At 31.8% G+C, this 15,873-nt stretch overlaps 1 protein-coding gene across 1 annotated transcript; it reads left to right on the plus strand.

Moving 5' to 3' along the window:
• Positions 1 to 2,443: 2,443 nt before the first annotated feature.
• LOC102606198 (trihelix transcription factor GTL2-like) lies at positions 2,444 to 4,352 on the plus strand. Its single transcript, XM_006366996.2, has 2 exons — positions 2,444 to 3,078; positions 3,191 to 4,352. The coding sequence occupies exons 1-2, from the start codon at positions 2,642 to 2,644 to the stop codon at positions 4,170 to 4,172; spliced, it is 1,419 nt and encodes a 472-aa protein (XP_006367058.2). The 5' UTR covers positions 2,444 to 2,641; the 3' UTR covers positions 4,173 to 4,352.
• The last annotated feature ends 11,521 nt before the right edge of the window (positions 4,353 to 15,873 follow it).

A 15,873-nucleotide genomic window follows, 5' to 3' on the forward strand; every position in this document is an offset into this window, starting at 1 on the left:
GATTCAAGATCAAGCTCGAAGCCCTTGGATTCAACTAGAAGTCAACATTAAGATAAATTTCAAGTTCAAGAACGATCAAGATCAAGACCGCCAGATTCAAGATCAAGCTCAAGGCCCTTGGATTCAACTAGAAGTCAACATTAAGATAAATTTCAAGTTCAAGAACGATCAAGATCAAGACCGCCAGATTCAAGATCAAGCTCAAGGCCCTTGGATTCAACTAGTGAAGTCAAGATATATCAAGATAAAGTTCAAGAACGATCAAGATCAAGACCGCCGGATTCAAGATCAAGACTCGAAGCCCTTAGATTCAACTAGAAGTCAAGATCAAGATAAAGTTCAAGTTCAAGAACGATCAAGATCAAGACCGCCGGATTCAAGATCAAGACTCGAAGCCCTTAGATTCAACTAGAAGTCAAGATCAAGATAAAGTTCAAGACCACCAGATTCAAGATCAAGCTCGAAGCCCTTGAAATCAACTAGAAGTCAAGATAAAGTTCAAGTTCAAGATCAAGATAAAGTTCAAGATCAAAATTAAGTTCAAGTTAAAGTCAAATTCAAGATCAAGCTCAAGAGCTCTTGAATTTATATTTGAAAAGGCGAATTCAAAGGAATCATAGAGATTGTAGCACTCGCACTTGAAATAATATATACGATTATTGCATAATTTTCCGTTCTTGATTATTGTTTTCTCGATGCTAATTTTATTGTCTACCGGGGGAGTATTCATTTTAAATGTGAAACAGATGTAGTTATCAAAACAATTAATCTTTAGGATCAGAGAGATGGTTTTTCATTCATAGAAAGAGAATTCAAAAATTAAAAGCTAGATATATTAATTAATGATATATACACATAGTTCATGAAGATGGTCCTGGACACAGAAATTAATGAAGGTGAGGGTGGGGGCTGGAAGAGGGGGTGGGGGTGGGGGACACTCATCTGACATAGGAGGAGGACAATAGCACACAGTAATACATTCACGTGCACTTCTTCAATTGTATCCTTCCAAAATCCTAATATCAGAATGTCCCTACACACTACCCCCCTACCCCTTACCTCACTTACTAAAGTCAGCACAGTGCAATTTTTTTAAGCACATCTATTATCCATCTCTCTCTGTGTAGCAGCCTTCTCCCACACGTGTCCCTTTGTACTCTTCTCTATTCTCCAATGGTAATGCATCTCAGATCTTCTGCACCAGTTATCCTTCCCTTGTTTTTATTAATTTGCTGCTTTGGAATGGCATCTCCTCATTACTTCAACTCACCTAGCTAGTAGCTATATGTTTATATCTTTCACACACTCAATAATAAGGCGTACATCTCCAGCTTACAAACAATTCATCACAATTTTATACATGTGTTTAAGTGTATATTTGTACAAACTCAAAGTTGGAGGGCGTAGATGTCAATTGAAGTCAAGCTAATTAAAGGACATATTTATTTATTATGCCATTATAAAAACATATACATGTTCGATTGAATGCTAAGTGACACTACTTCTACCTAATTAATGATATGAAAACTACCAACACAGGTTATGATAGAAGGTAAGTATTCATTCATTTTTAATCAACGATTTCGAATTTGATTCCCCTATATACAAGTCTCTTTATTAGGGAGTGGATGTGGGTACCCAACACTCAACACCGGATGAAAAATAATAAAAACAAATATGAAACTGGAGTTAATGAAAGAAATCTAAAGGCAATTGGTGTAATCCTGAACATGATAGTGTTCTATCGTTGGCGGCTGTAAATAAAAAATGTCGTTAAACTATTTTTAAGGTTAAGTGGTAGAATATAATTGACGCCAACAATACTAACTGCTGAAAAATCAACATATGTTAATGCTAAATTGCCAGAAAATTTGACCAGAAAATTTAAAAAACTATAATATTTTTTTAATTTTAAAATACACTGATCTTTTTTCCATTTTTTAGTTAAAAGGTATTAAAGTTAAAAGGCTAAAAATATTTTAAAAAGTAAAATAACATACATAAAGTATCATTCTGGCCAAAACGATTTTTCATTGGCATTAAATATTTTCAAAATAAGTACCAGTAGGCAGTAACAATCTTTTTATTTGATGCATATTTCAAAAAAGGAAAAGAAAAGAAAATCTATGATTTAGTATTAATTAATGGCAAAATAATTCTACTATTAGAAACAAGTGATCACAAATCTTTTTAGTCCGTGAGGCGCTATTATTCTAAGTATTGATTTTGAATCATTATGAAATGATCAAAATTAAGAAATTTAGAGCTGGATCTTGGGAAAATCAAATACAAGTAAAAAAAGAGAAAGTAGTAGTACAAATACCAAAAAAAGAAGTAAAAATTGTACGGGTCATGGATATTATAAAACTAAGTAACCCGGCCCATAACTCTCTTTAGCCGCAGTTCGTGCTTGTCAAGTATAATATGCATATCTATCTAGTTCTCTACTTAATTTTATTTTTCTCTCTCTAAAACAGTTTTTGCCCATCTTTCAAACTCCTCCTCCCAAAAAACTTCTCCATCTTTACCTTCTTATTAGGGTTTACTTCTTGGTTATTGATATGTATGTGTTTGGTTCTACTAATCGAAAATCTTAGAGTAAAGTTGTTGCTTAAGATCTGAAGAAAAGGGCCGGCCGGGTATGCAATCAGATTATGAAATGGCTGGGAGAAACCAACAGTCAGCAGATGTGGAAGAGCAGCATAGATTAATGGTGGAAAATAATGCTTCAACTTCCTCGCCATTTTACACAATAAACCCAAACTATCACTTCCCTCAACCTCATCCTCTTCTCCAACAAATCAACAATTTACCGATTACTCAACAGTTTTTCCAGTATCAACATCCTCATTACAGATCCATGTCCATGTTAGAGCAGCAACAAGAAGAAATAAGGCTAGACCACTCTCAGACGGCGGAATTAGTGCAAGGTTCATTTTTTCCTGTAAGTGAAATAAGAGGAGGACAAGAAGATGCTTTGATTCGTGGGAGTGAGCGATACTGTACACAGCCTCGACAAACTTGTTTAGCTGTGTGGCAAAACCAAGAAGATTCTGCTATTATTAAACAACCTTTTTGGTAATCTATTCTGCACTCAATCACATGTAAATTATAATTTCCTTCTCCCGTACACCCTATTAATGACCCTACTACTCTATTATTCATTATTTATTTTAATTTGGGTTTGTAGGAAACCCCTTAGTGCGGAATTTTCAAATGGGAATGCAACTGAGAGAAACAAACAAGATGAAGATCAAGAAATGTATCGATCTGAAGAAATCCATCATCAGCAACATATTATCAAGAGCTTAGAAGAAGAAAATAAACCTAGGGTACTATTCGGAGAGTTAGAAGCTATTTATGGTGACGATATTCATCGAATTGCATCTGAATCTGTTCTCACAAGGAACCACAATGTCTCTTTTCCTGAATTGGCTGTCAATGATTCAAATCAAGCCATGGCTGTTGAAATCGATAATAATATTGGATCAGAAAGTGCATCCGTTGGAGGAAGAGAAGTAGAAGCAGTTCATAAAAGGAAGAGAGCAAGAGAATCCATGTCAAGATTTTTCAAGTCCTTAGTGAAGAAACTCGGGAAACAACAAGAGGATCTACAAAGGAGTTTCATGGAAACGATTGAGAGATTAGATCAAGAAAGAAAAGAAAGAGAACAAGTGTGGAGAGAACGAGAATTGGCAAAGCTTCAAAAAGAAGAAGCTGCTAGAGCCCATGAAAGAAGTTTAGCTTCGAGTAGAGAATCTGCTCTTGTTTCTTGCTTAGAAAAACTCACTGGTCAGAAGATCAATTTTCAATCATTCAAGATCAAGGAAGAACAAAATCATTCTAGTTTAGTGAATAACAACATGAAGCGATGGCCTCAACCTGAAGTTGAGGCCTTAATTCAGATTAGAACTAATTTGGAATCCAAGTTTGCTACTACTCCAAAAGGGCTACTTTGGGAAGAAGTAAGTAACTCAATGTCGTTAATGGGATTTCAGAGAAATGCCAGAAGATGCAAAGAGAAGTGGGAGAATATGCATAAGTCTAGTAGTCTCAAGAGAAGAAAAGAAATCACGAGGGAACAGTTGAATACTACAACTGTTGACTTTGTAAATCAACGAATTCATGATAAAGATGAAAATGGAAGTAAGAAAGAAGATATGGAAGAATAATGAAGGATACAAGAGAATGAATGAGATAGCCAAGCTATAAGTTCCTTTCAGGTGGAAGCTTTTTTTTTTTTTTTTTTGCTCTTTTCTGATCATTTCTTTTTATGTGTACTGCTATTTGTTCATCCTGTCATTTCCTTTTCTTCCAACACTGATATGAGTTTTCATGTCCTTTTTGATGTATTTATTTTATACTGCTTTAAAATCTCAAGTATTGTGTAGGGCATACCAACACAACTTTAATTTGTCCCAAAAGATATGCAAAACATGGAGTCTTGTGTAATTAACACATACTTGAACTAGTTCAACTTCATTTTTAACTCGTCAAACTTTGGTGCAACAATTATGGATTAAAAGAAAACAATACTCGTGACATGAAAACCGAGGAAATGAATGATGGTTGGGGAAACATTATGAAAGTTTAACATGACAAACAACTTGTCACACACTCTCTCTCCCAATTTTTTAACATGCTTAGAGATTCAAACTTTTAAATTTTTTTCATGAATTCGGACATAGAAATTTTACATCTTTTAGATAAAATTTAAACATTTGAAACTATGTAAAAAATATATTTTTAAAAAAGAATGACATAGTTTGACTTAACACGGAATTTAAAAAAAAAAAAGATTTTTCATCCTAAATTAAAAATTAAAATTATGTCAAATGTATCAAAATGTCTTTCAATCTTATGGTCCTAAATTAAAGTTATGTCAAATGTACCAAAATATTTTTTAATCTTGTGGCTTCCAAAAAACGGAAATTGTCATTCTTTTTTAAACATACTAGAAAAGAAAGTAGGCCATTCTATTTTAAATAGAGGGAGTAATAATTAACAACTTCAAATATTTAAAAGACATAAAAAAAATTCTGATCAAAGAAAAATTTGCTTAACTCTCAAAATTCAATTTGTATCACAGGTGGACCATTTCAGTTTGTTTGTCTGAGTTTGACTGTGGACCATTTCAGTTTGTTTGTCTGAGTTTGACTTGACATGAATATATGCAGAATGTATCAAAATATATATTTTAAAATATAATGGTTTTAAACATGTAATGTGGAAAGTGGAAATCAAAAAATTGTATAAAAAAGAAACAGACATTTTTCTTCAACGAATTAAAAATAAAGTAAGACAAATAAATTAAAACACATATACATGGTAGAATAAAAATTATTTACCGTAGGTTAAATCTCTATTATAAAATACATTGAGGGGTATTCTTTTTCCTATATTTATATTCTACATTTTCAACTATATTTTAATTTAGTACCAGGTGAGCATATTCGCAATGCGAGATTGAGGTATGCATTAAATATAAACTATATAGTACATTTATTTCATTCAATAAGGTGGTCTACTGTCAACGACCAAACAATTTTTTTTTATATGCTTTTCTTTTTTTGTTCTTTTTAGCCGTTGTATCCCTCTTTCCATTCTTTGAACACGTAGTTATATTGGCTTGGACACATGGGTGGAGTAATTTTAGGCAAATTATAATTTGGTGAATAATTTTTGTCAAAAAATTATATTATATATATAAATATTAAACGTCAGTTATTACGAATGTATATTTAATTATGCACATTCTTAATAGAAGGCGAATCTAGAATTTAAGCGCAATGGGAGCACCATTAACCTTATTCACCTTAATTGTTATAACATTCTTATTAACAATTGTTGGGTTTAGTCTTGCTCCAAAAAAATAAAATAGAAACAATTAATTTGGATTTAAATTCAAGGTATACTTGATGTTTCGTATATCCAAAAAAGAAGACTGAATTTTACCATGGATCAATGTTTACCTATGCTTGTGTTGGGAAAATAATTATCTCATTCAAAAATATTATCCAAAGTTCAAACTAAATTTAAAAAACAAGATAGTAACAATGAGACCAAATATTTTAACATGGTAAAATATAATATTTGAACAAATCAATATAATAAACTTTGTCGCCGGTGTCAAGAAATTATTATATCTTCAAAAGAAAAATACTTCTTTAATTCACACAATGTAATATTACTCTCACATTATTTTCTCACCAACTATATATAGAAAATACTGTGTGGATTACTCTCTAGTATTCTCTATTGCTTCCTTTGTTTGATGTACCAAATAAGAAGCTCATGAGGGTCTCCTTTTATAGCCAAATGAACAACCCAATCAAAACCAATTAGACTTGGTTTCTGCAACTTACAATATTAATTGCAATTATGTGGCATAACTTGTTACTGCATGTTACAACTTCTTGTTGCTGCAACTTGTGGCCACTTCCCTTGTTTTTAATATTTGTTTCATTGATCCTACAAATATCTTTTTCAATTTTTATCGTTTTCTTCATTCCATAATTTGATCTTAATTTTCAAAAGTCCTTAAATTTGAGAGGTTTTGCAAATATATCCATGCCTTAATTCTAAGATTTCACATACTTGAATTCTAGTTCCTTTTTGGAAATGCATTATTTAATGAAGTACTAGCTTATGTCTACATATTTGCTTCGATTATGATACACCGGATTCGTAGCAAGTGCTTGTGTGAATTGTCAACACCAATCATCGTGGCTTTCATTTGTGGTAAATTATGCTCTTTTAACAATCTTATCAGCCAAATAGAGTGTCACATACATAATGTTGTTGCCACGTATTCAACATCACAAGTCGATAGTAATAATTGACTGCTTCTTTGAACTCCCAAAAAAAAAAAAAAATACAATCACCCAAGAAAAACTCAAAATTATTTGTGTTTTTTCTATGATCAATATCACCCTCATAATCATATTACGAAATTTTACTATGTTGAAGTCATTAGAAGAAGAATAAAATAACTCAAGGTGTATCACACCTTTTATGTAACAAATAATTCTTCTAACAACCTTCAAGTGAGTGAAGATAAGAACTTCTATGAAACAACTTATTGTTACAACTACAAAGAGTATATATGACCTTCTATTGGTTAAGTACCTCAGACTTTACATTAAACTTTTGAAAAAGGTGAAGTCCTCCTTTTCACCATCATCAAACTTTGAAAATTTCGTTCCACAATCAAGCACATTGAACCTCTTCAAAATTTTCTTTTGTATAGATTTCTTGTTATATAAAGATGGTAGGCCCAAATAATATGACATGAGCTCTATGTTGTATGTCACCTCAAACTCAAACGTAGCTTTTCTATAAGCTTCAAACAAACTTGAGTTATTGATTGTTAAAATAAGATCATCAACATAAAGGTAAAGAAGCAGAATATGTCCATCATATCAATATGAACTTTAATGTAAGATGCATATTCATGGAGACAATGAACAAATTTATTGTCTTGAAAATACCTGTTTATGTGACTATTCAAAGCATGTGGAGCTTGCTTTAATTCATGTAAAACTTTCTTCAACCAAAGCACTTTATTTTCATGATTTTAACTACAAAGCTCAATAGTTACTCAACATAGACTTCCCCATCAAGATATCCATTCAAGAATCCCAACTTGACATCTAGTTAATGAATTTTTCACTTTATTTGTGCTGCTAAATATATAAGAAAATTGATCATCTTCATGTGGAAAACAAGTGCATATAGGCTTCCTCATATCAATTACGCATGTCATTGCTTGTTACCATTAGCCACAAAATTTGCATTGTATCTCTCCATGAGAATTTTACTTCGTCTTGTATATCCATTGCTTGATGATCCTTGGAAAGAGTTGTTAACTCTCAATGTTGTTCTTCTCTATTAACTTGATCTTCTCCTTAATGGCTTGTCTCCACCTTTTATTTGTAATAGCTTCATCAAAATTCATCACCTCACTATAACAAAAAATCAAAAATAGTAATTTCTTTAAGTATATATCATCATAGAGCTCTAGAATGCTCCTCATTCTTTGTGGCCTTTAGTTTGAACTCTCTTGAAAAGAAAGAGATGCAATATTTTGCTGGTAAAAGAAGTGGGATTGCATCCTGTGCAAGTGTCGTGTTCTTCGTCATCTTCAAAGTATGAGAAAGAAAATCATTTATTCTTTTTTATTGAGTCTATGATTTTATGTTGCTTCTTCATCAAACTCAACATTTCACCACTATCTTGGTGTTTCTTGGGTTGTATAACTCTTTGAACTTGTGTCACAGCCAATAAATACATACTTGACATTTTGATCGTCAAGTTTTGCTCTCCTTTGACCACATGAGCATAGGCTATGCTCCCACAGATTCTCAAGTATTTGACCCTTACTTTTATTTTGCTTCATGCTTCTTGAGGGATTTGATCCTTAAAATTTCTTATTGAAAAACCAGTTTCTCAAATGAACTGCATTAGATAGCCTCGGCCCAAAATTTCTTTGACATACTTTTATCTTTCAACATACATCGAGCATATTAAGAATTGTCCTATTCTTTTCTGTGCATCTTTTGCGTATAAAGTATCATTAAAAGGTGATAAATTCAGTGAAACTGACAAAGTCATTTAATTTTTTTAAAGTGAATTCATCTCCTCTATCGAACCTTAAAGCATTTATTTCATAGTCACTCTCTTTTTTTACAAGTGTTTTGAAAATTTTAGAGGAAAAATTATTGAAATACACGTCCTATGTTTCCCTTATTTCCAATATCTCCTTCTATTTCTAAAAACCTCTAAATCTCTTATTTCTTTAATGTATCCGAGCTACATATTATGTATCCGGTTTATTTTATAATGTATCCGAGCTAGTTTTTAATGTATCCGAAATACTCTTTATGTATCCGGTTTGTGTTACTTTTTAAGGGATTAATGTAATTACAAACTAAAGAGGGATAGATTGTGATTTCATATTAAAATTATGTGATTCCTAAAATTTGCAACAAAAGCTTTTGATTTTTGCTTCGAGAATTACACCCAAGGTTTTCTACTAAAATCATCAACAAAGAGAGCAAGAAATATTTGTCACCCCATTGAAAGAACGAGTTTTTTATTTCACCAATTTGGATCATGAATAAAAGATCCAGTTACTTAAATACATTTAATTAAGAAGATGTTATAAAATAAAATTAAAAATAAAATCTCCCTATACGAAAATCTCTAGGTGAATTCCTATGAAATAAATCCCCAACTAAATCTGCAATAACATTATTTTTATGTAATCTTCCATATACAAAAGTTCCCAAATAAATTTTCATGAAGTTAACCCCAACAAAATTCGCAGAACTAAAATTTCAGGTAATTCCTCAACTAAAAAGTTTCTAGGTAAATATCCCTAACTAAGTCGGCGAGTAGCTTTACTTGGAGATTTTGCTGCAATGTAACGAATGAATTTATTTTTGTTTGACAACTTGTGAATTTACTTATGAAAATGTTACATGCAAATTACTTTCCATAATTAATTCCCTAATAATGTTTTAGCGTAAAATGACGCCAAATTTACCATAGATTTTTTTGAAAAATATTATTTGCAGGTAAAATATTCTAGAACTCAGGAATTTTAAATATCTGCATATAAAGCTGTGAGAAATTCCTGCGAATATAATACTCATGTAAATCTCCATGTAAATCACATCTTTCTAGCACCTTGATGAAAAATATTTCATATATCCAAACAGCATATGAACAACCAATAAATAATATTCCTTAATTATATGTCAATTTTAAACTACAATATTGCAATGAAAGTCGAGAGAGATAATTAATAAGGCTAGATTGAAGTGTGCGGAAATTTTTTACTTTCGTTATCCCAATTATGTGGCATCGTTCGAATTTGAAAGTCAGACAGTTTAATTTTGACCATACACTCAAACATAAAATTTTAAAAATAAAAATTATATACATGAAAACTATGTAAAAAGTAATAGTATAGTCACAATAATTGATCCTGAGTTGGATGTTGGGAACGAGAGTCGAGATCGGGTCTCGGATCAGGGTCGTGTCTCAGGTTAGAGTCATGTTTCTAATTGGGTGTTAGAGTCGAATCTCAATTCAAAAATTTAATCTCAAATCAGATGTGGGGATTAGATCTCGATTCCAAAGTCGAGTCTCAATTCAACTATCAGGTCTCGATTTGGGTGTTGAATTCAGGTGTCAGATCCTAAATAAGGTGTCCATATCAAATTCTAGGTTCGAAAATTGGCTCCCAAGTTAGGAGTTGAGGTCGGATTCCAAGTTTGCGTTGGAATTGAGCTCCGAATCAATCATTGGGGTTGAGTGTCGATGTCAATGTCAGGGTTAGATTCAATTCAAATGTCAAATATCAGGTCGAGAGCCGGAATTAATGAGTCTCAAGTCAGGTGTTGAGATCAATCATCAGAATAGTGTCGAGATCGTATTCTAGTTCGAATGTCGGTTCTCTAGTTGGGAGTTGGGGTGAGGTCATGGGTAGGGTCACATGATCGTGTCCCGACTTGGGTCGGAGTTGGGTTCCAGTTAGAATGTTGTGTCCCATATCGAGATTAGGGGTCAAATTCTAGATTGAGTGTCAGGATCAGGGCCCAGATCGAGTGTCGAGGTCGTGTTTTGGTTTGAGAGTCGGGGTTGGGTGTTGGATCGATTATCGGGGTTAGTTTTCGGTACAAATACTATGTTTTAAAAATATACTTTCTACTCTCTAGCCAAAAATAAAAGATACTTTTTGAAAAATATTTTTCATTCACCAATCAAACACTAAAAAATATTTTCCACTCACCAACCAAACATGAGAAAATAAATTATAAACCAACTTGTTTTTCTTAAAAAAATTATATTTTTAGGAAAACATTCTCCTTCATACCAAACACACTGATATGAAATTTTACATTTGATTCATGATAAGGGCGAGATTGATCCAAAAATAAAATGAAGGATAAAATTGCCGAATTTCAAGAAATATAGAGATACTTCCCTTCAGACTTCATTTCATGTACACTCTAATATTGACTTTAACGTAAAAGTAAATCAATAATAAAAGTATTAAATCAATGATAAATTTGACTATTTTGATTATGTCATTACGCATGTTGTTAATCTAAATTAAGTACAATTTTGTAGAGCATTACACTTGATTCAGATAAAGGCGAGATTGGTCCAAAAATGAAAACAAAGGCTAAAAGTGTTGAATACTAAAAAAAGTAGAGGTTCTTTCCTCTCTTTTTTTGGCAGAAACAAAAATAATATATATATATATATATATATTAGAACATTACAACATTAGTAGTAGATTTAGCATCTCTATTATCCACTTAGTAAGTATATATCCACTTAATTTTAGGAAGCAAGTCAATATTCATTGTAGGAAGGTGACCAGTAAGTTATTGTAGAAAGTTCTCCAGTATTTTGTGCATTTATTTTTCTTGTTAAACTTTTTAATTTTTCACTCTTCTAACATCAGCTTGAGCTGGACTTTTTAGCAAATGTGAAATATACAAATATTAAGAAAAAGAATATCGCTTATCTAAAGTAACCTTACAGAGGAAATGTATAGCATTCTGAGATCTCAATACAAGAAAGCAATCAGACTTATAACCTCATTACAATGACTTAGCTTGTAGACTTGCTTTCTTTTTGTTATTTTTCAAAATCATGCAATCCTTCATACTTTCTCTTCATTTTTCATCTATACTTTACATACAGTTACAAAAAACTTGTAATTGTGTGGAGGATATATATGAATTGCTAACCTATACATACAGTAAGGGAGAAGTCATTCTAGTTTAATCTAGTGACTTGAGAAGGTGTAATGAACTTTCATGTTATTCTGTTTTCATTTATATATATAGTTCAATTTTTGTCATATGCTTGAATCATTCTCGTAATAGAGATATCTCTAAAAAGAAGTGATTAAAATTCTATTTTTGTATAGGTTGTTGAAAAGGATCGAGATGCAACACCAAACGAATTACATTTGAATGTTCATACACATGATCACAATAGAAAATCTTTTGTTGGTGAGCGTTCTCGAATTGTCCATGTAAGTCTAAAATTTTGTAACTTCATTGACTTTATATTTGAAAATCTTAAAGGATTAGATGTTAGGTGCCAACACTATAGAAATTTTTGACCTTCTTATTAGTAGGGCAGTAACTATATTATGTTAATGTGTATTCATATGATTCTAACTATGTGAGCTTGAATTTTATCTTCAAAGGTTATTTAAATTCTTTTTAGTGGGGTGTAGCTTAGGATTATTATGTAGCATTAGTTTGTCTGGAATTGAGTTGGTGAATAGGACGGAAAGCTTATTAAGTTGGAGAAAAATGACTAACTCGGACTCTACCATCTTAGCATCCTGCAGCTATGGGTGAAATACATTGAATTGTTGTTGATTTTTATTTTTAATTGTACATATTATGAATGACATACATTGAATCATAGTATCATAAACTTTGTTTTCTGTTTGGTTTCAACTTTGTATGCTTAGCTGAAAAGTGAATGAGACTTAAGAATGTGTGGGAGAAGGACAATGCAGGATAAGTTAGCATCATTCATTCCTTCAGATCTCTGGTTCCCATGAAATCGAAAAAAAAACTTGTATCTAGCTACAAATCGAGATTCTGAAAAAATAACTTGTCTTGACCATGTAATAAACTGCATGATTATTCCTTTTAGGAGTCTGTGGCTAAGATTATCAAAGTTTTTTAAAGGCAAATGACACGTAAGTGTATGAATAATACATTTTTATAGAAATCACCTACGTACATCCAAGTTGTTTGGTGCACATTACTATTCTCATTTGGCCTTTTTAACCCATCTTGAATTAGCTTTGGTTTTTGCCATTACACATACTTGTTGTATTCTTAAAAAGAGTTAACTTTTGACTGTGAGACACCTTTTAAATTTTGACATGGATGAATCTACAATGTAACATATAGGTTCATGTGAATTCAATACTTTTTGCTAAGACTGTGTATACGTATTAAGAAATCTACTGGATATCTATGATTATTACCATGTGATGTTGAACCCTATTTATTTTTTGTATACTTGAGATTATTATATGAACTCATAAACTTCAAATCATGCTCATTTTGTAATCATGTCGCTATCTTTTTCTGGAGTTCATTGATAAGAGGTATACATGTTATGACAAGGGCTCAGTTATATCATATCTTTGTGACCTAAGGTGAACAATAAAAGAACATATTTCACTATAACTTATTCTAACATATAAATGTACTAGCAAAATAGCTATTGATTTTGTCAATTTTGTTTAAGAGTTCAAGGATGACTTTTCCTTTTAAGGTGTTTAATTATTATTAAATCAAAGTTAACTTTTTTTTTCTTTCAAAGAATCTTTCAGTAACCTTTTGATACAATATGTATTAATTTTACTATTTATTACAGGAAAGATAAATATTATGAGAAAAAACAGAGTCTCAGATAGATACTGGTCAATGTGAAGCATATTATGAAGTCGCGGGAGGAGCAAAAATAGAAAAGAATATATGGTCTTGGATTTGAAAGAAAAAATTACTATGGGTCAAATTTTTTTGTCTCTTCTAGATCTAATGCTTCATCATCAGTATCACCTTCGATTTCTCAACCAACAACGACAATAAATATGCCTGAGTTTTTTACGCAATTGTTCTTGCACTTATTGATCATTTTCTTTCTGTAATTCTTGAGTGGGTACATGAAGTGATTTCTTCACCACCTATCGATAATCTACCTGTAGTTCCTCCTGCCAGTGGCGGAGGGAGGATTTTCATCAAGGGGGTTCAAAAAAATATTAATCACGTAAATAATATCCACAAATAAATTAAACGGGTCGAATCGGATATAAACGGGTCGGATTAAACTGTCGAATCAAGAAGAAAAGAGTTTTTTAATATTTGACTTTATAATTAGGGATTAAACTAATAAATTCTAAATTTCCAATCAGCGTTTTAATTTTTTGGAACTGAACATCATTTTCTGATTGCATTATTATATTTTTAAATAAATTAAAATACCTAAAATATAAGCTGATAAAAGAAATGCCTCTGCCCGGATTCGAACACGCGACCTCGCGTGCAGTAGAGCAAATTCCTGAACCCCCAACGCCACTGAGCTACGCCTTTGGTGTATGTTTAGGGGGTTCAGTATTTATATATATACACGTATATTAAAAATTTAATCTTATATATATAGTGTAATTTTTTGACGAAGTTTGTCTTACGTAAATCCGCCCCTGCCTCCTGCTAGTACTAATATTGAGGAGGAAGATCCTTTAGTTTCAAATGATGATCGTAGTCCTTGACCCAACTTGCATTAAATTTTGATATTGTCTATTTTTTAAAGTACATTGTGTATCCATAATACTCGATGGATGTGGGTTCTTTTGATTTAAGAATTGTTGATAGATACTTATATGAATGTTTTGGATATAATTATGTTGTCGAAGCTTTGCTATCTATATATTTAAACGTTCGATAATTATTATTTTATACGTATGTTGATTATTTCAATGGTATTTAATAATTTACATTTAATATGTTTCAATAAGGTATATTAAAAATAAAAAAAAATAAAAAAAGATTTACAAGAAAATTTCTTGCGACATATTTAGCAACTATATAAATTGTAGTTGTAAAGAAAACTTTGGCGACAGATTAGCAACAAAAGATTTTGTCAGGAAGTTACTCAAAAAATATGTTACGACGGAATAACGACAAAAAATTTTGTCGCGAAGTTATTCAAACGACGAAATAAAATATAAAAATAACAGCAACAATGTAAAAATAGCAACGAATAATTCATCGCTACGAAAATAGCAACGGATATAGTTTGTCGCTGAGATGTCGCTAAATCAGCAACAAAATTAAATTTTTTCGTCGCCAAGAGGTTAGCAACGAGTAAAATAGTAACAAACAATATTTTGTCTCTAATCCAATTTAACAACGATTATATGTAAAGTAACGTCAGATTTTGTGTGTCACTAAATGTTGTTTTTTATAGTAATAGTAGTAGCATCTGCACTAGTATCCATAATAGTAGCATCTTCACTAATTATTAGCATCAATACGAGTTACATCATTAGTAAGAACATTTAGATTCCCAAACATTGCTAGTTTAGTAGAAGTATAGATACATATTGTTAACATTCATGGCTGTGAATGTTCTAGAGACAAAGCAGAGAAAGAAGAAGCTGAAAGAGAATCTCAATTCACATAAATTCCAACTTAATGAATCAGTTACACATCAATAGTATATATACAATCTGAAGTAAGCTTCAATTAGTAAACCTCTTAGCTGTCACTCTAACTAACTAGCTAACTAACTTCTAACTACTTCTTAACAGCTTGAGTTACTACTAACTCATATGTGGTTACATCAACTTGCCTCTTGGTTTAACACCCCCTCTCGAGTTGATGGTTGAAACAGGTTCGTAAGTCCAATTTTACTTACTAAATATTCATGTTGAGATCTTCCCAAGCCTTTCGTAAGTATGTCTGCCAGTTGCTCTTCTGTTGATACATGATCAGTTCTAATCATGCCTTGAGTGATTCTTTCTCTTACAAAGTGACAATCAATGTCAATATGTTTAGTTCTTTCATGGAATATAGGATTTGCTGCTATTTGAATTGCAGCTTTACTATCACACATTAGGTCTATAGGTTGTTTAATATGCACTCCCAACTCTCTGAACAGCCCTATCAGCCAAGTGATTTCTGCAGTATATGCAGCCATGCTTCTAAACTCAGCTTCAGCTGAACTTCTTGACACAGTTTCTTGTTTCTTGGACTTACAGGATATTACAGCTCCACCAAACTTCACCAAATACCCAGTAACAGATTTTCTTGTTTC

Source organism: Solanum tuberosum, unplaced genomic scaffold (assembly GCF_000226075.1).
Source record: "Solanum tuberosum cultivar DM 1-3 516 R44 unplaced genomic scaffold, SolTub_3.0 scf00713, whole genome shotgun sequence".
Classification (NCBI taxonomy): Eukaryota; Viridiplantae; Streptophyta; class Magnoliopsida; order Solanales; family Solanaceae; genus Solanum; species Solanum tuberosum.

Bases quoted from the DNA above. Each gene is read 5' to 3' on its own strand.
- LOC102606198 (XM_006366996.2), top strand. From the start codon at position 2,642: ATGCAATCAGATTATGAAATGGCTGGGAGAAACCAACAGTCAGCAGAT. The intron at 3,079-3,190 runs GTAATCTATTCT...TTGGGTTTGTAG, and splicing joins ATTATTAAACAACCTTTTTG to GAAACCCCTTAGTGCGGAAT.